Source organism: Vombatus ursinus, unplaced genomic scaffold (assembly GCF_900497805.2).
Source record: "Vombatus ursinus unplaced genomic scaffold, bare-nosed wombat genome assembly UNPS02003292.1, whole genome shotgun sequence".
In the NCBI taxonomy this organism is placed as follows: Eukaryota; Metazoa; Chordata; class Mammalia; order Diprotodontia; family Vombatidae; genus Vombatus; species Vombatus ursinus.
In genome coordinates this window covers 6,056,975-6,080,262 of record NW_020943070.1, presented here as the reverse complement: position 1 = coordinate 6,080,262, position 23,288 = coordinate 6,056,975, and the positions used below count along the sequence as shown (strand labels likewise).

The 23,288-nt window shown below is 48.4% G+C and overlaps 1 protein-coding gene across 10 annotated transcripts in view; it reads right to left on the bottom strand.

The window, feature by feature from the left end:
* Positions 1-3,390: 3,390 nt before the first annotated feature.
* The window catches only part of RBFOX2 (RNA binding fox-1 homolog 2), a 249,528-nt gene continuing 229,630 nt past the window's right edge, over positions 3,391-23,288 (bottom strand). For 5 of the 10 annotated variants that reach the window (XM_027873851.1, XM_027873901.1, XM_027873876.1 and 2 more), the window contains 7 exons: positions 17,684-17,737; positions 17,467-17,562; positions 16,330-16,462; positions 12,785-12,824; positions 5,715-5,803; positions 5,215-5,287; positions 3,391-3,567 (listed from right to left, as the gene is read on the bottom strand). In XM_027873851.1, coding sequence (XP_027729652.1) covers positions 3,523-3,567; positions 5,215-5,287; positions 5,715-5,803; positions 12,785-12,824; positions 16,330-16,462; positions 17,467-17,562; positions 17,684-17,737 — 530 coding nt within the window. In that variant the 3' untranslated portion in view covers positions 3,391-3,522. The remainder of the gene's footprint in view (positions 3,568-5,214; positions 5,288-5,714; positions 5,804-12,784; positions 12,825-16,329; positions 16,463-17,466; positions 17,563-17,683; positions 17,738-23,288) is intronic. The other 5 variants (XM_027873866.1, XM_027873894.1, XM_027873887.1 and 2 more) reach the window with 2 other exon arrangements.

The following is a 23,288-nucleotide window of genomic DNA, read 5'->3' as shown; positions in this document are numbered from 1 at the left end:
CTCCCCACACTGTCTCCCACCGACCTCTTTACCCTGGGCAGAGGGAAGGGGACATTATGATGCCCTATTTGCATATTCTTGGGAATTATATGTTCCAAGCCCCAGTTTTACGCCCCTAGCTTTCCGAGGCTGCTGAGTACAACCAGTAAGTAATAGGATGTCCCTACCAAACTCTGACTCATTCACTTCCTCTGACTCACTGAGAACAGCAGACCCCAGAGGGAGGAGGCATGAAGACAATGCTGACCTTCCCCTCCCCAGACATCTCAGCTCAGGGGCTGCCTATCTCAAGAACTGAACCCCCAAAGGTTGGCTCACTGGTCTAGCTGCTGTCGCTGGCCAGAACACAATGCTTTCCTTCCTTTTGGATTCTGCAACCACAACCTTCAAGGCCAGATCTCACATGGCTAAAGCTAGGCGAATCTGAATGGTCCAATGTCCCACAGGGAGTTTGGGAAGGACCAGGAGCAGAGAGGGAAGAAGGGAGGCAGGGACAGACGGGGTCTCATTAGAGGAACTCTATGTAATCATCCAGCTGCCAGAGGAAACAGTGGAGGGAGGCTTCACTTACAGGGTCTGGACCAAGAGCTCTCCAGGGAGGCTGTCACTCACTCATTCAGGTAGAGTCAATCCACAAGGAAGGGTCTGAGGATTACCACCTGACCTCCTCTAACAAGCTGAGCAAGGATTCCAACCCTTGCCCTTCTCCGACTTTCTTTTTTAAAAAATCAGAAGAGAAGAGGAAAGAGGACCCACCACGAGCATTCGAGGAACCTGCCTCTAGAAACCCCAGTGTTGGAGCTGGATCCCCAGCTGCCCTGGGGGGAAGCAGGGCCTCAGTTCTCAGCCTCACCTAGAACAACGAGAGGAAAGACCAGCACAGGAGCTCCGTGGCCGGGTCCTTCTTGGGAAGTGAGCAGGAGGAGTTGCTCAAAGGGCTATCTGAATGCAACCCAAACCCACTGGAGAGACAGAGTCCGGCCTTCTGGAGCCCACAGCCAGAACCAGCTGAACTGAAAGGCAGGGAGGAGAGCCTCGGCTCAAACTGCTGTCCCTGGGAGCTGGGTTCTCTGCTTTTCCCATCATGTCCCTTCTCTTCCCAGGAATGAGACGCAGGGGAGAAGCCTCTTTATGCTCCGCCCTTTCAGGGTGCTATCGCTGCTGCCCTATTTGGGATCTTGGCCTAGTCTCAGCTCCAAAGGGCATTTTGTGGAAATGACATTGAATTGAACATGACACTAGATTGCTCTCAGACATCTGCTTTCATCAGTAAATGCTCCCCTTCCAAAAAAAAAAGGCAAAAGAAGTAAAACAAAACCCACTTCCCCATTCTCTAGAGTTTGTGAAAGCCCCTGTCCCCCCTCCCAATTTTCAGTCTAACTAAAAGATTTATATACACACAACAAAAATTGTCTTAAGAGCAAACCAAACTTTGGCTTGGGGAAAGAAAAAAAAAAAACAACTCAACAACAAACCAACCTAAAAAAAGAAAGTGGCCGATGGACTGGCCGTCTGGTGCCCCCGAGCTCTAGCTACTCCTGCAGAGAATTAGGAATAGCCCTCAGGCCTCTCCCAGGCTCTGCATGTCCCTGGCTGCCCTTCTCCTAGGAAGGACTGAGGAGGAAGGAGCGTTGGAAGGACCACCCAGATAACTGCCCACCGGGGTGCCCAGCCCCAAGCAGCCTCGTGCGCCTTCAGGCATGTGGTTAGCTAACAGCCTGTGCTGTAGCAGGAGCCAAAACAAACCCCAAAAGCTCCACCTCTGGACCGCTCCCATATGTGGCCTTCCTCTTGGGTGGAAAGTCACCCTAGTACCACTGGGGGAAGGCTTGGGAGCCATCTGACAGACCAGGACCTTTCCTATTTCGCTAATGCCTTACAGTTTGAGAATGCTGCAGAGCACCCGACTCCACCGGTTAGTTAGCTAACAGCTGGAAGGCAAGCTATTTCTCACCTGACAGGTATAATTTGTCCAACTGAGACCAGATATCAAGAACAACACCTCGCTGCCAATGGTCGTTGGACCTCTCTTCCTGGCAACATTCAAGATCCCTGCTCTCAAAAGTCCTTCTTCCCCACTGGAAGGAAGGAAGGAACTCCGGGGGCCAAACTGGACATCCTGTAGTGTTAATGCTCACCGAGCAGTCCAGGTGCTCAGTTCTGTGTCTTTGGGGGATAGTGAAAGGCTAGGGGAATGGCCACCAGGACTCAAGACTGTGGATTCAAGTGACTCACTCCGAAAGGCTCTGGAAGATGGAAATTCCTATGGCTTTAGAACTTACACAAAGCGCCCCGGCCTGCCCTTCACAGGCCCTAGTTACCAGAGGGGGCTCCAGGGATGGTTTTGTTGGCCTGTGACATCTTGTGCTTCATCTTTTCCAACAGACTATTTTCCTGACTTAGAAGAGGTGGTGAGGGTGGCGGGGCGGGATTCTCTCTGAATGAGAGTCATCAATCAGAGCAACCTTGCGGTCCTTTCCTTCTAGCTCTCCCCCTCCGGCCCCCTTTTGAAGTGACCACTCTAACCCTCATATTCCTGGATCTAAATACATAGAAACCAACACCTAGTCCTTCGTCCCTGGGCCCTAAATTCCTGGTATTGGTAGATATGGAAGCAAGGGCTTAAGAGAAGGAGATGGGTGAGCTGAACCGAGACCAAAGTAGAAGGCGGAATGAGCCCAGCAGCACTGCCGGGATTACAGGAAAGGGAAGAGAAAAAGAACAGTTTCCACACTCCAGAGTTCCTCCTAAGGTCTGTTTCCTAACGAAGAAACCTTTTTAAAAATTACCCGCAGCCTAGCTAGGGCAGGTCTGGTGAAATCGGTGCCAATCAGCCTTGTCTGTGCGTTATCAACAATGGTCATGAATAGCACTGGATGGATATCAGCACTGAATGGAGAAAAAGGAGAAGGGACGGGGAGAGAGGAAAGCATCCGTGTTACTCTCCTCCCCGCCGCCCCCTCAGCATGTGCATTCCAGCCACAGTCCATCAGGATTGCCCACCAAAGACCAGAAACACAAAAGGCTAAGAGTCGGGGAAAGGAGGGAACAGAGCCTCTTTCCCCGCTGGCCAGTCCCACAACGGCTTGCTGGTCGCACCAGACTCACTCGGCAATTCTGCCTGTTCACTTCTGATTCATTGAATGGGTCACTTTCTAAAGTCTTTCCTTCCTCATTAACTGCCTCTTCCGTGACTGGCAGAATAAGCTACGCGTGGACATACAGACATGGAAATGCATTGTTTTTTTTTTTTTTTTTACCACAGTTAAAAAAAAAAAAGAAAAATGCACAATCTTTGGAACAAAAGAATTAAAGGCAGAAATTTAAAGGAAAAATACATATTCAAAGAACATAGTGAGGTATAAAAAAGTATTTTCTCTTTTTTTGTGGTTTTTTTTTGTGTGTTTTTTTTTTTTTTTTGTTTTTCCTCTTCATCTTGCTATAGAGTTCCTCTAGGAGTACATATTGCAATAGCCAGGCCTCATGAACAGGGGGCTGTCCCGTCTGCGGGGTCACGTCACTTCAATAGGGGGCAAATCGGCTGTAGCCACCTCGGTATAAACTTGCCTGCAGGAATGAAAGGGAGACAGAAAAAAGACAGCTGAGAAGGGGCCTCAGGAGAGAACCTGGAAAAGGTGTGTTAGGAAGGGCAGCTTCCTACAGAACCCAAGTCAACAGATCCCACCTGGTGTCTTCTGACAAGGTCAGGAAGCCTTTACACTGCGATGCTGAAACCAAAGTCCAATAAATTTACTGCCAAATCGATGTTCCCAAGGGATAAGTGAGAAAGGGACAAGGCACCTGTTACCTTTCGTGCAGATTTGGGACATTAACTTTGTACAGAGGTTAGGGCAGGAGAGGTCTTCTGAGGGGGGCAGGTCAAGTGCTCACAACTGTCCATCACCTGCCAAGGTCCCAAGTCTGCTTATCTCAGCTGGGTACATGTCCTCCCTCTCTTCGCTTCTCCTCAAGACACCCATGCTCATGCCTGGCATTTACAAAGCACTTTGGTGTGTAGCCTGTACGTCGTCCTGCCTCAGGCCATGTCTCAATGAACGCCACCAAGTCAGGTCCTCTCTCTCCTTCAGAACCGGTGCTGACTCCTCTATGTGTCTATCCCTGGGACCTTTATTCACCTGACCCTCCTGAATCAAACGCTTGAGGAAATGCACCTTAGGTGGGCCCATGAGCCCAGGCAGGGTTCTGGAAGCTTCCGACACTATGTGAAGCATGACTGCTCCCCTTGCCTGAACGGATCGGGACCCTAGCAAGGACCTTTCTTCTCATCAGATATGGTTCAGGTCCCTGATGCTCCCTCTCATGCATCTCTGGTAACCTAGAATAGAAGCTTAAGTGGGCAAAAGCCAGGTTTCCTCTCTCAGTTCCTTTTTCTGAGGCTCACAAGACGGCCCTTTGAAGTCTTCTAGTTCACTCTTCGTGCTCATTTCTCTTTCAGTCTCTCACAAGGACCACAATCTCACAGATGCAGGAACTGGCCCCACATCTTTGGTGATGATTCAGTGATGAGGGCTCAGGTGTTCAGGGCCATGCCAATGCCCTTCCCTGTCCAAAGTTCACAGAGCCCAGAGTCAGCTCCATGTCAAGATGAGGCTCTGTGGGAGGCACTTTATTAACCTGCTGCCTTCCTGTAAAAACAAACTCACCACTTTGTGCTAACTCTGTGCCTTCCAAGGAACTCCCCAGTTTTATTTTGGTCAGAGCTTTGGTTGCTAATTAAAATGCCAGCCTCTGTCACAAAGAGGAAGCATCATCACACAGCTTCCCCCTGCGCCTTGGACATTATCCATCCTGACTCAGAAAGCCCCTGAGCCCTGGGGGGACCCTTTGCGATAATCTCCTAGTGGGCACAAACTCTCCCCAAGGGGCACAGAAAGTCTAGATCTACCATGTAAACGACAAAAGGAATGCCACAACATGGGAGGCAACACAAAACACCATCTTGTTTCCTTTCTTCCTTCCTCACAATGATGTACCCTCCTCATCATCTCCTGCTGCATCTACGTGGCCCACTGGGCTCACCCCCAACACAGACACAAAGGGGCAGCAGGAGGTACATTTTCAATAACTCGCCTGGCAAGGAAGTAAAGGCTTTTCCTGTTACCCACTGAATCTTTTACCACCCTGGATCTTTTGCACCTTGTAAAAGAAAGAGAGGAAGAAAGGAAAAGTCCAAAAGAAGAAAAGCCTACTTACCACAGCGCCAACTCCGTAGCTAGCGGCAGGGGCAAGGGCATGGTAGGGGTCTGCTGTATAAACCCTGCCATAACTGAGGAAGAGAAAAACAATCAGTCCCTTTATAGAGTGAGAGAGATCTGGGTCAATGCTATGAAGAGTGGGTTTGGGCCCTATATATACGAGAGCGCCGTGGGCTGAGGTGACCACATCGGACCAATCTTGGCCAGAAGGAAGCTACCTATGCTTCCCACTCTTATATGTGTTTTGGAGAACGCTGGGGTCCTGGCGATGAGATGTGGATTTGGGGCTCAGGATCAAAGGGGGAATAAAGGAAGGAGGATGGATCAGAAGTCCTCAGGCTAGGAATCAAGCGCTCTGACACTGGGGTATGGCAGAAGTTGAATGGACCAAGCCCTTTTCTGGAGGCAGGGAGGGAAGACTGGGCCCTGGTTCTGGATGGAAGGGCGGGCACTCTCAGCATCACCTTCGAGGCGACGGCCCCAGCTCTCGCTACGTACCCGTCGCTGTAAGCGGCTGCGGCTGCGGCAGCGGCTGTGGCTGCTGTCGCGGTAGCAGGTTGTGCATATCTGTAGGCTGCATATCCACCCTAAAGGAAAGAAAAGAACTGACTTTACAGAGACCTCTCCCCACAAAGGGGCAGATACATACACACGCGCACACACACACATACACACGAGACCACACACACCAAGGAAAGGAAATGTTTCAAGCTGCATTCGTTCCCATGTTTTCCTTCTAGCAGAAAAGTCAGCTTCACTCTAGGCTTGGCTTTGCCCTCTTTCCTGGCGGCACTGACTCCTTACAAGAACAAAGTCCATTCATGGAAGAGTTATCTCCTTGTCTTTGTTCCAGGTTTGGGCAGGGGGATACTGGTGAGAAGTACGACTCCTTCTCCATAGAGAAACTTCGATGTGCAGAAGAGAGGTGCCAGATGTGTGTGTGTGTGTGTGTGTGTGTGTGTGTGTGTGTGCGTGTGCGTGCACGCGCATGTGAGACACAGAGAGACAGAGATAGAGAGATGGGGAGGAAGAGGGAGAGATGGCAACCATTTCATTGATCACAAGAAAGGCTTTGAACAGGGCTTTTGAGAGGGATAGACTGGTCTCCTCCCAAACATAGGGAAGCAGGGACATGTTTCAAGTGTCTATTCAGCAGGCACACAGGTGACACTCTATCTAAGGTGATCTTAAGCTCTGTAGAAGAAATGTGGGCACTTTGGTAAATAAACTTTCAAGAAAGGGTTCTATCACAGCAATCTCAAAATTGTGGATGAGTTTCCCAAAAGCTGACAACCATGTGACCACCCCCAGGGCTGGCCCTGGACTGAATCCCCAGCAGGCTCCCACTGGCCCTGGAGGCAATCGCTCAGTTGGCTGATTTTATCATCCACCACTGATTCCCAAATGCTGGGGAAAAGCGACTCCCTGGAACTGGGGAAACTGGAAGGACAAATTATGTTTGCTGCCCTGCTTTTCCAATTACACTGTTAATCAGCACACTGGTGAGAGAGACTGGATTCAGACAGACTCATTCTCTCTGAGCCTCCTGTGAGCGGTTCAGGTCTAAAAAAGCAGAGAGGACTATTTCCCCAAACGTTCCCTAGCAGATTCTAACGAGCAAATATCACGGCTTTTACGGAACATGAGAACAAAATGCAGTTTGAAACAAAAAGCTTCCTGTCATCATCTCTTAACTGAAGTTTATCCTCAAAAGGAAGAGGGGTAAAGACTGGGTTCAGGCGTGGGAGGGAGTATGGCACCACGTTTATTAATCACATTAAGAACTAAGCATGCTGACATCTGGAGCTAAAACAACCAGCAAAATCACCACGTTCAGACTGTATTGGCTAGACTATCTATCCCAGCATTCTCTTGGGACAGCCATTTGCCCTAGGCGCTACCACAAGCTTGGTGAAGTCACAGCCTCGATTACTAGAGCGTGCAGCCACAACGACCTGGTATTACGGAGACAGTCAGTCACCACTTGAGTTAACATTCCATCCCCTAACAACTGGCCCCTCCCCAGCCCAAGGAGAATAGGAAGTCCTGCCCACCCTAGCCCCTGGTCCCACACCACAATGTTAATAATTATAACAAGCAATAACCCATCTGTTATATCAGAGAAGGGAACAGAGACTCCACTGAGAGATTTAGAGTGAGGTGCTAACATGTCTTCAGCTGACTGCACGAACAAACAAACAAAAAGAGGAGAAATAATCCATTGGCTATATGGAGTCATGAAATAGCTGATGTGTATTGCTTTGAACCATGCACTGATGCAAAAATGAAGCAACCATTAATAAAAATCAAAAAGGACATAGGTATTTACACACAATCAGACCTGTCCGATCTGAAGCTGTTTGCAGAGTCTATCTGTGCATGATTTGAAATAAAACAAAGAGTGGGAATTAGCATGGCCCAATCAAGTTTCCAGCGGAGTGGAACATGTGGACGGCTTCAGGGGACTCTGGGATATGAATCAAATGGGCCTGGCTGAGCCCAAGCCAAAGAGAAATGCCTTCTAAAAAGGGATGGCTTTCCCAATCCTTCGTCTTTCTTCCTGCATGCCTGCGGCTGCTCCATTTGAGAGCCAACCCTACAGTCTCACACTGTTTCCTTGGCCTGACCCTCTTCTCTCCGACATTGCGGGATGCTGTCCTGTAGGACTCCCAGGTAACTGTGACCCCTGCAAAACCTGCCCCCGGCTCTTTCCTGACCCACGGTTTGTTAAGTATGCCAAACTATTATTCTACACTAACTTCTGGGCTTTTCCCACCATCCCCTCACACAAGTAACGCTGTACTTGTCTCCATTCAGAAGTGGCCCTTAACACCCCAGACTTTGCCTCCACCTCTAGCTTTGCCAGAGGGAAGAAGAGGGGCAGTGTGGTAGCACTGCAGAAAGAACTGTGTGCCCACCCCTGTGACCCTGGGGGAAAGTCACTCCACTTCACTGCCTCAGTTTCCTCATCTGTAAAATGAGGGAGATGGATGGCATCATCTGTAAGGCTCCTCTTAGCTCTTAATCCTATAAGCCTGAATTGCTACTCTTAGAGTTCCTGCCCATAAAGACCTCTGAGGTTGGGCACAGAGATCACATTTTAAATTTCCTTTTTACCTAATGACTGTTGTTCCCCAAGTTACTGACAAATGTCCCTTCCAGTCCAATGTCAGGGTTAAATCTAACCAGGATGAATATCATATGAAGGGCTCAATTTCCACCAAAGTAGAACCTTCCCAATATAAACCATATCTGAATATCCCCCTGTTGGGCCCATGGTTCTACCCCACCTTTAAATGAACTTTTTGTTTGCTTTTAGGTCTGCAGTGAAATAGGACTTTGGGAAGGGTGTGGTATCCAGACACCCTCCACTCCTTCTCCCTGCAGTGAGAGCCCTGGGGAAAGAGGTGGCTATTTGGAGGCCTACGAGCAAAAGGAGATCTTGCAAATCATGTCCAGGCTACACTGGGAGGTCAGGGAGACAGAAGGTGAAAGGGAAAACAAGAAAGGAGCTTAGGAAAGAGGCGCTTCCACCATGGACAGAATTGATCCTGGGTGTCTGGGAGGCTCCCTCGCAAGCTAAACGTGTACAAAGGGCCTTTGGGGTTGGTGCCAGGATTATGTGGCCACATGTTGATTTTCTGTAGCTCGTGAACAATGCCCACTGGAAATGGACAGTGCAGCTGTTAACAGAAGTTCAAACAGTTCTCCCAAACCAGAGGCACCAAGATATCTAGTTTGGTGTGGACTGGTTCATCCAAAACCCAAATAAATTATCTTAGAGAAGGGACTGGCTACGACCCACTTGGGTCTGTAATGCTTCTTATACTTAGGATCATGACATCAGAAGATGAACTAACTCACTGACAACACCCAAGAGGAAGGGTGGTCTGGTGGAAAGGGTGTTAGACTTGGGTTGGGGGAGACCTGGGCTAGAATCCTGGCTCTGACACAAGACTGGTGTGACCACAGGCAAGTCATTTCCCCCTGTCAGGGCCTCAGTGTCCTTGTCTGTAGAATGGGGACAGTAATTCTTCTACCCTCTGCTCCACAGGGTTACAGCAAGGGGCATTATTCTTTCCTATTACATCTGAGCCTTATGGCCAACCTCCAAACTAAGCAGACTCATGACTCTTCTCCTATTTTGAGCTCCCCATGCTATGACTAGACCTTCTTTCAGCTCATTATTACACACTAATCTCGCTGTCCTTCCTGAGAGACATGAGAAAGAAGAATGGTGAGGAGCGGAGTGTGCAGGTCTCCTGAATTCTACAGACCCTGCACCCCTGCACTATTGTGGGCAGAAACAGCCCACATGCCCCCTGAATTCTCACTGTGAGTGCTGATCTCAGGGGCTTGGGACCCAAAGTGTTTCTGGCCACTCCCTCGCCTTCCCACGCCCGTTCTCCTCCCTAAGAGGGGGACAATCGGGACTCTGGTCTGATGTGCTAAGACACCAAACAAAAGGGCAGGATCTAAAACACTGCGGATAGAGGTGAGTGATGAAGGGAAGGGGTGGCAGCGACGGGAGCGGGGGCCTTTTGGCTGCCTGGGCCCATTTTGTGGACGAGACGCGGCTCTGCGCAGTGCAGAGGCCACGTGCTCACAAGTCTCCACTGTCCAAAAAAAGCCTCTGTTCCCATCTCTAATGTGGAGCTGGAATGGTTAGTAGAATTCAATTTTTCCACTGCAATCCACAATCTGATTGGTTGGCAGGTCACACTGGCACTCCTACCTGAGGTATTTTAGCGCTAATGATTGGTTCCTGTAAGACTATTCTATAACAGAACACAGGGAGAGCAGTTCAAAAAAACACAGCTGTGGAAGGAAACAATCATACAAGCGGCCGCCAAGGGCCCAGCCAGCCTTTTCTTTTCCTGGATGCAAGCATGCTTTTCACGGACAGAGCTGAGTCTCTGGAGCAGTCTGCGGCCCAGCCGTGGGTGAATCAGGGGGAGTTGCTCTTGCCCTCCTGGCCCACTCCTGCCCACCTCCCTCCCGCCTGCCCCAGGGAGGGCCTTTCCAAAGCACAGACACATGGCTTGACTGGCCTCCAGAGGAGAAGGGATTGTAAAGGAAATGCTAGGCCTTTCAAGGGAAGAAGATGGTTCGCAGGGATGGTTGCCCCAGGATAGAAAAAGAGAAGGAAAAGAAGGTCCATAATTCAGATACTAAATTTATGACAAAGGAAAGCTGAAACAACTGAGGAAAAACAAAACAATCGCCCTGGCCTCTCCCCAAATCCCCTCCTCTGCCTCTTGTGTCCCTTTTATGACCTTGAGTGGCCACCTCATGAAGGCAGCCAGAAGGATCCCAAGACAAGCTTGCGCAGAGCAACCGGTAGCTTGGGAGATGGGGGAGGGGGGGCCTCATGGCGAGGCAGCACCCCTTGGCTCTTTTATCCAGTGCAGCCACAGTATCCTACTGACTTCCCTTAGCTGACCTCCTGGACCTTAGCCCACTGGCTCTGGTTTTATTCTCAGGGTTTCAAGCCCATTCTAGGATCTGTACACAAAGAGGTTCTAAGCCAGGGGTCTGTGAACTTGTTTTTAAAAAATATTTGGACACCTTTGAAATCCTACGCATTTGTTTTATGCATTGAAAGGGTAGGCCGGTTTCGCCAGACCACCTGTCCAAGGAGTCTGCTCTAACTGTGGCTCAGCGATGCCCATCTGGTCAGGGGGCAATCACATTGCTCAAGGAACAGCATCATCTGGTCCCAAGGACAGTTTTGTTGAGACTTAGAACAAAGGAGGTGAGAGGCTTCTGCATGCTGTCTGCACAGCAGGGTTAACCCAATGTATGCAGTGTTATATCTGCGGAGCTAGAAGAGGCCTCAGGCCACAGACTCCAATCTCTTCATTTTACAGAGGAGGAAACTGAGGCCTAGAGAGATAAAGGCACTTTAAGCAAATAATGGATAGCATTTAAGCAAATGTGTGCAGCAAACAGAAAATCTGAGAATTAAAAAAAATGTAAGAGGAAATTAAATTTATTAATATTTTATCTAAGTACCCAAATGTTAAGGCATTTGTCTCCATAGACCAATTTTGGGGGACTCTGTTGACGAACACAGGTGTTTCATGAAAATGTACATGTGGGAACATGGAAGAAGTCCTGTGTAAATGTGTACACAGTGAACTGAGAGCCTGGGCTTCAGGAGGGATCCGTTCTCCCTGACCTCAAGGTTCGTTGTGAAACAGAAAGGAAGAACACGAGACGTTTCTCACTGTTCTCCATGCTGAGAAGAGCAGAAGACACAGAAGAGTATGAACCTGGAGCAAGTCTGTGCACACAGATGTGTTGCGTGCGGCCCGTGCGGGTCTGCCTTGGAAGGCCACGCTGTGAGGAGTAAAGCTCCGCTCCACCAACTACCAGAGACAGCGCTCGCCATCTCTCTCTATCCAACTGAAGCCCGTCTTCCCAGCATTTTCAGCTATGCTATTCTAAAAGTCCATAATTTGTGACATCCCACGTTTGTCTGAAGGACTGGGCAGAGACAATCTTACACAAATATCCTGAATTCCAGAAAAGCCCAACTTGTTCTCCCTGAGTTATCTCCTAAGGTAAATTCTGGTTGACTCTAAAGATCCAGGGAAGACCCCAAGGCCTCAAAGAGTCAAAATACTGCCAAGGGGGCACGTTTCCCTCCTTGATCCATTATGACACAGTTCCAATTCTATCCAGTAAGAGGGTGGACCAGGAAGTTCTACGGACAAGGGATACAAGGTGAGAGGCCAGTCACACATGACATACATCCAGAAAAGACACCCCTGGGCTGAACCATCTCTTCACGACCAAATGTTTGCAAGGAAGGAAGGTGCTGGTTCTGCCACATTAAGTGTCCCTCTATTCCACTTCTTCTGAAGGACTTTAAAGGAAAGGGACGGCCTAGGGCTGGTCTGGCTTTCCTGGGGTCAAGGTCCAAACTGAAGGTTTTAAACGTATCACACTGACGGTATTATAATACCCTTGGACTCATCATGACTCTCCCAGTTTTCCTTCAATAGGGTCTCAACTTATCCTGTTAAACTTAGGGGAACATAAAGGTCTAAGGCCTTAATATCTACTGCACAAATCAAGACCGAAAATACTTAAAGAGGGAGAGAAACTGAATAGGAAGGAAAGAAATGGGAAGCAGAAAAGGGTAAGGAGGAGGAGCAAGGCTGAATCAGTCCTGTTATTTAGGTAGGCAAATTATACAAAGTACATAGGAGGAGGGAAGAGGATTTTTCAATTAGCTAATCATCCCTCAGGTAGCTTAGTGATCCAGAGAATGCCTGTGCATGAGGAAAGGAGAAGAAAATGTTCAGTGAACTGACCCTGGCAATCGATGATCAGGAAACCCAAAGGCTCAGGTCTTTTTTGCACCCAGGGGCAAGCGCAGGGACAGAGAAGCATGCTTGCATTCTTAACTATATAAATATCATTGTCTATGTCCACAAGGAAGAGGAAAAATCAAAGTAAATAAATTATATTCCAAAAAACCAAACCAAACCAAACCAACAGAAAAAAAAAGGCTGGCTCATCAGGGGTTGGGGTGAGAAGGCCCCGGTGTGTGTACTTACATAGAGGTCAGCACCGTAAAATCCGTCCTGGTAAACCACACTGCAGAAAATCCACACAAAAACAAGACCAAAAAAACAAAAGAACAGAAACACGTTCCGGTTATTGAGGACGGCAGCATGCACATGCGCTGTACACAGGCAGGTGATGTATGAATCCGCACCCTGGGCTATGGGGCTGGGGCGAGGGGGGAGACCTCATGGGCCCACACCTGTGGGGCGGGGGGCCTTAGGGTGTTCTCTGGGACATGCGAGGAAAGGGTGAAGTCCACAAAGCTGGGAAAAGGAAGCAGAATGTTCTGCAGGGGAAAATAAGGGTCAGACTCCAGGGGGAACCCCGTCACAGAGGTGGTAAAGTGAAAACACTTTTACCTAACTCCAAGATGTTCCGAATAAATACAATGCTATCAAGAACAAAACAATGATAAAGGCCTTTAGGAAAAGGGTTTTATGTGGGGAAAAGCTGAAATGCCCCCAAAGGGCTGTACTTATAGGCAAAGCAAGGTTCAGAATGACATTTAATATTTTGGTTTCAGTTTCGTGGCTACATTTAAAAATATCTGCTTTTGATATCCATACATCACCTGCTTTTACCCTGCACATTAGACATGCGATAAGATTTGGCTGATCACACAAGCATGCAAAGTATTATTATTCAGCATTTTAAAGAACCAATGCAACACCTCAGAAAAACAAGTCAATCAATTCTGACCAAAGTAAACAGGGAAATGTAATTAAAAACAAAACAAAACACAACCAAAAATACCCACAATGCATTGCTTTCACAAGCAGAGGTAATGAGCTAAAAAAGGTTAAGGTGATTGGTTCAAGGTCCAAGGATTGAGAGGTGCAGTGGGGACCCCAGCTAGTAACCACAGAACCCAAAGAGGGAAGGAGCTACAGGAAGGCCTGCAGGGTCATTTCTGACTATGTGGCTTTCTCAGGGCAGCGAGGAGGCCGGGGTGCACCCTGGAGACAGACTGAGAAGGCGGCAGCTTGCCAGAAAGAGCCCGGGGACTCGTAATGACGGATGGCGCTGATTTTGTTTCTGGGCAACGTAAGACTTGTGTTTTACAAGTGAAATTCGAACCTTTTAAGGTATTTGTGTGTGCACAGAGACTTGCCAAGACTCTCACTCTTGGGCCAGGAGGAAGGAGACACAAGCCTGGGCTCTCCTCTTCATGCCTTGGACACAAGCAATGCCAGTGTCCAGGTAAAACTACAGAAGGCGGGAACACTCCCTTGTGTACATAGAGGCATAGGCGAGCACAGCAGGGCGGGCTTCCTGTGGCCAGAACAGGCGGAGCTCTATTCCCTGCTATGGCTTGAGCGCCACAAGTTGGAAGCAGAGAAGAGCGGGGTTCAGGGGTCACGGGAGAGAGAAAGCATGTCTGACTGCTGCTTCTGCCTTTGGTTAGGAGGCCCCGTCACTACATTCTCAGCTTCTGAGGGTCTGCTCACCTCTTCCAAGCTAGTCTACGATCTCTCCGTTTCAAAAGTCAGTTCAGAGTTTACACCGACAAGGCGACATGAGTCTAAGCTGCTTTATGGGGCACAGGTGAATAGCCTGTAAGCGGAAGGCTAGAAAACGGCACGGCAAGGGAATCAGACGGGACCAACTCCAGGGAAGCATCTCTGGCTGTCTCTAGGAAGGGGGTTCAGGAAAGCCTTCACAAATTTCTTATTTCAGAGAAAGGTGGTGGAACCTGGATGAGGCCCAGGATAAGACGTGGCCTCTATTTCATCATCCCTGGGAAATCTAACCAGTGATATTTCAAGATTCCATCTGGGAAGTCACTACGAGTGTCATCCAGTTCTTAAGACAAATCCAGGTAGGTCACTGTCATCTAATGTAGGAAGTCTGTTTCATAAAAGAGAAATATGAAATCGGTGTCTGCTGTCAGGCACTCAGGTCAGTGGGATCCAGCATAAACATCACCTCCCGTAAGAGAAGATGGAACCCTTGAGAGCTCAGGCTTTCAGAAACGACCTATTTCATGGACTAAAAATGAATTATCCATTTAAGAGAGTGAACTCAGAGGACTATTAAAACAAAATGTTCCTAGCAAGCTCCATGTGGGCGGCTTCACTTTGGAAATGCAATGATGATGACAAAAGACACAGCCCAGAAACTCATTCTCTAGGTAGCAGCACAACTAAAAGACTTCTTGTGTCTTCTCTGAGTGCTTCCTGGCGAAATACTATGTGTCTTTTATTAGTTTCTTTGGAAAGAGAGGATGTCAGGGGCCAGAAGTTAGAGAACCAAGTTTAGACAACAAAAGATAAAAAAATAAAGTTAGTAGTAGCAAAGGATGGAGACGGTGAAATGCATGGTAACGGAACCCTGGAAAGCTGTAAATCAAAGGCCATTTTAGTGACTTTGTGGCAGCTTCTTTTAAACGGCTGCTGTGGCCGGCCCACATCAAGGTGCACATGTGCTTATCTAGCACTGGGCAGTGAATTCTGTCACCAAGAGATGGTTTTACTATAGAGGAGGAAGACTGACTGTTGTTCCTAGTTCCACTGACCCATTTGGTCCTAGCTTGTAGAAGACAGACAACAGTGGTGACTCTTGCCCTTGACATCCATCCTTCTGGCCAGGCAGCAGACAATAGTGCCGGAGCTACTACGTGAACTCCTAAGTGAGAACTGGAAGGACCGTCCCTTTGTAGGTGGGGACAAGATGAGCATCCTAAGTGGTGCATCCATGAATCCAAAAGAGAATGGCCTTGGAGTAAACTAACTTACAAAAAGCACTCTACCCAAAACCCCAGGCTCTTTAAACTTGGCATCAAGAAATAACCCAAACAGAACCTGCCACCTTCACTCCTTCCTCCCAGCTCAGGAACAGTGGATTTATTTGTTGCTAGGGAGACCTTCCAGTGTGTGAGGCACCTTCCACACAAAAAAGTCAAAGGGTAAAGGATGCTCAGCCACGTCAGGAATGTTACCATCATTCAGAAGGCACCTGGAGTTTAATTCCTCCTACTTCTCCCTTTCCCTTCATTCAAATGGACTTGGTTGATCTTTGAATTAAACTCTTTTAAATATGTCTCCTACAAAGAAAGCAAACTCACTGTGGGTAGCTGGCTCTGCCACTCCCCATGTAGGCAGCACAACCCAACGGGATGCCACGGAACAGGCTCAGCCACAAGACGGTGTGGGGGAAAGAGTGGAGAGCAGATGCATCTGTGGCCTACTGCCGCGAGCGCTCGGTTTCGTTTTCTTCAGACACAAGTGTTATTCCACAATCGTGCGATGCTAAGTGAACACCATGCTAACACACTGCTGGTAAACACCAGAAGGCAAGGGCTACTGCCTTAAGCCTCTACCAAGATGGCTTAAGGTTATCCAAATGAAGTTTTAAATAACCAATTGACAGTGAATTTAGGTTTGTGTTTTGATGATGTCACATTCTGGTTCAGACCATCCAATCACCACATTTTGCTAAGTACAAGACACTGTGTTAGGAACTGTGCAAGAAGGCTCCAATTCATGTCCAGTTGCCTACTGGGGGAGTCCATGTGATTGTGGAAGCCGGTGCTTACCCTGGATAGGCAGGGATGGCTGTTGGAGGTACCGCTCGGACTGCACCATACACTGTCCGCCCTCGGCCCCTTAGGTGGGCTCCTCTGAATGCGGCTGCCGTGGTGGCTGCAGTGGGGTAAGGGAAGCCAGGAACTGCAGGGGAAGACAAGGAACAAGATGAGAGAACTCCTAGCTTCTCTTCACTAGGAGAACATCTGCCCATCCTGGAAGAGAGCCCAGGCACAGCCCACAGCTTCTCTGCAGAGACGCTATGGACAAACAGCATCTCTTGTGCCACTCTGGGGCTCTTAAGGAGATAGAAAGAGAGGCCCCACCTGAAAAAAATGAAGGTTTCCATGCCAAACCATCAAAAACAGTGAGCACCTCCACCCCTGGTGTGCCACGGCTGGCACACCTTGGTGAACCACAGGCCAGAAGCAGGAGGACCTCCTGCTACCGCATGTGCCAGGAGAGGATTTGGGGAGGCCTTTTAAACCAGACTTAGCATGAGCTCTTTGACTGGCTAATGACGACGCTTGTTGACATCCACCACATTACATACTCGGTAACAAACTCTCATCAAAAGAACCCTTTTTTGCATGTAACTAAGTGGCTTGACAAGTATTTCCTCTCATTAATGCTCACAATATCCCTCTGAGATAGACAGGGGTCAGAAACCTTAGCTTCACTCCTTAAGGTTAGTTCAAACCCCGAAAAGAGGAGGATGCAGGATGCCCTCCTCATCTGCCCTTTCGAAAGGCAGAAATTCATGCAGGGGCCAGTTTATGGGAAGCTAATTTTCTTCTAGCAAACACGTACGGGTATGAGATTCATGGCTCCTGGCCGCTGTTCGATCACACTGTATGCTACCGAAAGGTGGTTTAGGGCAAAATGACATTTAAGTTCCAACAGAACTGAGAAAATTGATAGCTCCAGAAAGTCATTGTGAGACAAGAAGCAAACATAAGCCACTGAGGACTGCAAGCCCGGGGTAGGGGATAGTTTTAGAGTGTGTGAGCTGCACCAAGGAGATGGGTTCTAGAGACCTCTCAGCCACCACGCTCATCCCCCCTGCCCCCACCCTCCCAGGCCTCTGGTTGCACATGCATCACAGGTGGGCTCAGTGCCAGGGGAAGCTCATGGGGGGTGTTACTTACTGATGAGCGGAATGTAAGTGTTGATCCCCCCCCTTCCCGACAGGGGCACTGCCGCATCATTGCCTAGCGAGACATCTGCTTGAAAACTGGAGGCTGCTTTTGGGTTTAAAAGAACAAAGGAGAAAGAGGGCAAGAAACATGAGAAAGAGGGAACACACCTAGAACCAGCAAACACCACTTCGAGCAAAGGGCAAAAAGGGGAGTGTGGGAGCCCTACCTGCATATAACTCAGGGCCATAGACGGCTCCAACCACTGGGCTCAGCTTCCAACCTGAAATGGCAAAGTAGACAGGCATTACGGGAGTCATAATGAGAAGGTTTTAAGACTTCCAACGCACTTCACACAGATTATCTCATCGAACCTGTAGTGGAGGCAGGACAACTGTGATCCTCATTCCCATTTTATAGATGAGGGAACTGAGGTCCCAAGAAGTCAGGTGGCAGTGAGCACTGAGAAGGGCACCAGGAACATGGGGAAAGGAGGTCCCTGCTGTGCCATGTGTTCCTAGGTCAGGCATCTCGATCGATGCTCTGCCACAGGGAAGCTCCCCGTGCTTTGTTTTCACGCACATCTGTGACTGCACCATAAGGCAGACTCCTTCCGCCAATGACAACAGCAGCTCGTCTCTAAGGCTAAATGCTGTGTCTGTCCCGGTGTCTTCTTGATGCCATGCCTGGCACAGTGAGCCGGAGAAGGGAAAAGGGCAAGCCTCCTGAACTCCTGGGCCCCGTCACCTCCTCGTCAGCCTGGAGCTCTGCCTGCCCAGACCACCCATGCCCTCCGAACAGGGGCTGCTTCCCGTCTGCGAGTCTGCTGGCCCACCCCCAAGGGGAGCGATAAGTGGGAAGCACTCTACGGATACTGAGGGAATGGAAGAAAGAAAAGATCAAAGGATCTCATCTGTACAGCATCAACGAGGGCATCATCGAAAGCATCATCTTCAAACAGGACTCCACCAAACCAGTCCTCTATCTTCCACAGGCTCTTTTTTTCCCCTCTCAGTCTCCTATATTCTACTTGGACAGATTCTGGACTCCTACCCATGACATCGCAATTCAGTTCAATAAATCTTTACTAAATACCTATCATGTGCAAGCTCTTTGAAAGGTCAATATGGTCTCTGCCTTTGGTGAATTTACATTTTAATGGGAAAATAAGACACATACAAAAAAGTGTGATTAAAAAGTAGGATGGTATCAACAACCAAGAGACCTAGGCAAAGAATGTCTAGAATGAGGAAATCACTCTCAGTGGGGGTTTGGAGAGATCAATCAAAGAAGTATTGCCTAAGCTGGGCAGGGAAGGAAAAGGATCTTGACAGGTAGAGAGATGCAGAAGGGCCATGTTCTAGGTATGAGGCTCAGTAGATGTGACTGCGTGGAGATGAGACACGGGAGGATGAGCTCAGGAGACAGGAGTACATGAAGGGAGGAGACCAAGGTAACGGGAAAGGTCGGCTACAGCTGGACAGGCAAACTTCCCTCTTTGCTTAGAGTGATATTTTTGAATACATGAAATTAAATATGTAGGACTACAAAGGAAACCAGTTATTTTGAAATATGGTACTGAAACATTTTTTAAGAACCCTAAGTTCATGGAGCACCTGAGCTACGTTCTGTTGGGCCCTAAATACCGGATTCAGGAGCCTACGTTCTGTCCCATCTACAGCGAGCAGTCATGGAAGGCTCCTGAACAGCAGAGTAACAGAAATGGAGCTGTGCAGGAAGATAATGCTGGCCCTTGTGACGGAAAAAGTAGAGCAGGGCAGTCTCCTTGGAGGAGGCTGTGAGGTAAGAAAGGACCTGAGAGCTTCCTGTGGGTGGGGTGGGAACAGGGACAAAACGGAAGAGATGGTGACAGAGAAGGAGAGAGAGCCCCAGACGCCTCCAGGGCTCTCGTCTCCAGGTCCCCTGATCTTGAACTCCACTCCCCCAGCCTTCCTGATGGACGGTCCTTCGTCTTTTTGTGCCTGCTTCATCTCTAAATTGAGGGCTGAAACTACATGACTTCTGAGTCAGCTCTAAGAGCATGTAATGCAAGTTAAGTCACATAATTTCCTCAAATTCCAATAGAAATTGTGATTATTTTCCTGCAATTCACTAAAAGGTAAAATTTCATTGAAAAAACTCAAAAAGGTATAGACAAACTTGTCGTATTGATCACAGCTTCACAAAAAATGGGCCAATATCTGGGGTGTGTAAATTCTTCTCTTTATAAAGATTCTTCTCACCCTCTCCTTCCCCCTTATAGCCACAGGGGAATGCCAAAACTGGCTCTTTCTGGCTTCCGCATCACCTTAGTTTTAATAACAAAGACTTTCTTCTCTCCTCACGAATGTACCAGTCTCTGAGAATCACCAATGACTGGGAATCAATAACTGTGCTTAACACTGGTTTACAAAGCCCTTACACACAGACACACACACTCTGAATCAATTGTTAGGACTCCAACCAAAGGGCCCAAGAGACTCAAGCCCCTTACTGGCTACCTGTGGGACCTTAGGCAAGTCACTCAGCGTCCCTAGGCCTCAGCTTCCTCCTCTGGGGAATGGGGGTGGAGTGGGTATATGGACTGGCTTCCAAGTTCCCCCACACCTCTAAAGCGATGACCTTATGAGCCCTATGGCACAAGCAAGGGAGTTGTTATTAGGCGGCTTCTTGGCCATATCCTGAACCTCCGGGGCATCCAGTTTCTTCATCTGTAGAATGTGGATGCAGCACTGGATTCAATTAAATTGCAGAAGCATGTAAGAAGCACCCATTGCCTGTCGAGGGCAACGTGGAAGCCCCTAAATTGGGCAGGAGAAGCAGCCCAAAGGCTACCAGCAGAGAGGAGAACCAGAAAGGGAGGTTGGGTATTCACAGATTACAAAGGGAAGACTGCATAATGGCTCCTGAGCTGGAGCAAGTCCTCCAGGACAGGGGGTGGGGTGGGGGTGGGGAGCTGCTAGGAGGTACTACAGCGACCTCCTATAGACACTTTATGAGAGGACAAGGACAAGATAAGAGGGGGTGGACGAGCTGCAATCTGTACCATCACTGGGATATATATTTTCCTTGGCAGATACAACTTGTGCCCAGGTAAGTGTAAGATAATTGAGGAAGGAAACAGTAGTACCAATTCAGGAGAGATGAGGAAAGGCTTCCTGGAGGAGATGGCATCAGAACAGAGACCTGAGGGAAGCTCAATATTCTAAGAAGTCGAGGTAAGGCACATTTCAGGCCTGTGCAAAGGCATGGAGACAGAATGGGGGACAGAGTAGAGTGGGGCTGGGGCATCAAGCAAATGGAGGGGAATAACATAAAATGAGGCTGGCTAGCTGGGCTGGAAAGAGACCATGGAGAAAAGAGAGCTGGGCAGACTCTCCTGGCTTCGAAGAGCTGTGATGCTGGTCACTTTGTAGCTAAAGACACAGGAACTCCAGAGAAATCAGAAGCGAGCTTACAGTGATGGATGGGGCAGTAAGAGGTCTCAGAAGAGCCCTAAGGAATAAGGCCCACTGCCAAATCCTTCCTTCTACAGTAATCTTAACTTGTATACATGGAGTGCTTCAAAGTTCACAAAATCCTCTATATGTATTATTGTCTTAACATTCATCTATTTTGTGTGTTCTTTGTGTATGGCTTATCCCACAGTTTCATGAGCCATCAGAAGCGCCCTAGGAGCTCCTGGCCTTTCCGTTGGCCCTGACACTGAACTTCCCTGTATTCTCCTCCAGTGACAGCAGCAACTCCCGTAGAGCCTTTTCTGTTTGTATCGCAGTGCTCAAATGCTCATCCGTCCATTCATCTGAGCTGCACAGTAACGTTTTTAGCTCAGACACTGACACATTATCATTCCCATTTTACAAATGAAGTAACTGAAATTTGGAGAGTCACGTGACTTGCCAATAAAACTGTCTTAAAATAAGCCTCTGTCATCTCATAACTTAAAACTTAACTTTAACTTAAAAAGGTGTCCCAATTATTGCAGTTCCTTTGTGCATACAATAGGCTACCGTGCTTATGTCCAGAAGCAGGCTGGCTTAAAATAAGTTTCAGCTTTACCAATAGGCCTGAAACTTCCACATTTTGAATGTTTATAATAAAGATGGAGATTTAGCGAAAGGCTGCTAGGTAACTAGGAATTCTGTCACCAAAAAAAATTCCACAGGTTCCATTTTCCCATTAGCTCACTCTTTTGTTCCCCATCCATCTTTACACCATGTTCTTGCACTCCAACCAGAGCCCAGTACTTTAGCTCCCAGCCTAGGTCCTCGGGTTCCTGACTAGGGAGACTTGATCATTTCTAGCCCAAACTGTTCCCTGGCCATCTTAACACTATGTCACTGGGCCCTGTGCTTTTTACCTCTAGCTCTGGAAAAAATCATCATCTCAACCTGAATATTCCTGGAAAGGTCAAGGCAATGAACTCCTACATGCTTCCATTCACCATCCTCTTGGCTTACAATACCCCCCTCCTCCATCTGTGTTGTCTGACCCATTAGAATATAAGCTCCTTGTGGGCATGGACTGTCTTACAGCCCTCACTGACAGAATGCTACACTGGGGGGGGGATACATACAGTAGCAACACTTATGGCTCAATTTCCATATGTTCATTTGTATTTGAGCTCCTAGTACGGCGCACGTGCTCAATGCTTAATATGCGCTTTTCTTCCTTCTTTTCTTCCCATTCATTCTCACTCCTGCAGAGCAGCAGAGAGGTGAGAGGACAGACCAATGGAGCAAAACCTTGAAGAGGAGAGGCTCTGACTGCAGAATCAGACCCGACTGTCACCAACATGGAGGCTTAATGCTCCCTTTTGCTCTGTGAAACCACATGGCCTGGTCCTCAAGCACTGAACAGGTCTTTCACACTTCTAGAATCTTAGCTGATTTGGGGTCACCTGTCCAGAAGACCCCCAACACTGACCCTCTACATCAGATAGAAGGAGAGGAAATGAATTGGGTAAACAGCTTCTAGGTCAAGGTTAGAAAGGCTAATTCCTCAGTCGGCTCTTGGGATGGATGCAATGATTACGTCTCCTTGCTTTCACTGTTTCAATGCTACCAGCAGCCCAACAAATCCACAGACGTCAATGACACAGTGGCCATAAACTGTAATCACAGTCTTCAACGAGGACAACGCAACACCTGCCCTAGCTAACTACAACTTCGGCAAAGGTCAACCAACCAAAACGTATTAAACACATACCGTGTGCTGGTGCTGGGGATAAATGACAAAGAATGAAGCAGGCTCTGCCTTCAAGGAGCTTTCACTCTATGGGGCATCATGTGTGCATGCACACACAGGTGTGTCTATACGTGCTCACATAACATGCATCATAAATACATGTACAATCAATACAAGGTCATGAGGGAGGGAGGGCACAAGTGGCTGCAAGGAATGGACAACACAATGTAAAAGGTGATGACAGCGCTGCTTCCCGAAGGGGAGAAGGGATTCTACACACTGGAAGGAGTGCGTTCCTTGGGAGACGGCAGGTCCAAAGGTATGGAGACAAGAGATGGGGTTCCACGTGGGAAAAACAGTCAGCCTAGCTGAACTGAAGAGTGCGGAAGAGTAGTCAGTGTATAATAAGGTTGTGAAGCATGTTAAAAGCACCCCCAGAGGAACTCATATTGGACCCTAGAGGGAAGAAGGGGCCCCTGGAGTTCAGTGAGAGTAAACAGTTAGATCTGCGTTTAAAGAAAACGACCCTGGCGGCAGAGTGGAGGAGGGAGACCAATCAGGCCACTGTGACAATCTTTGTGGGAAGTGATGAGGTGGGGCTGTGTGCATGGGGAGAAGAGCCAGATGCGAGGGACACGGGGACAAAA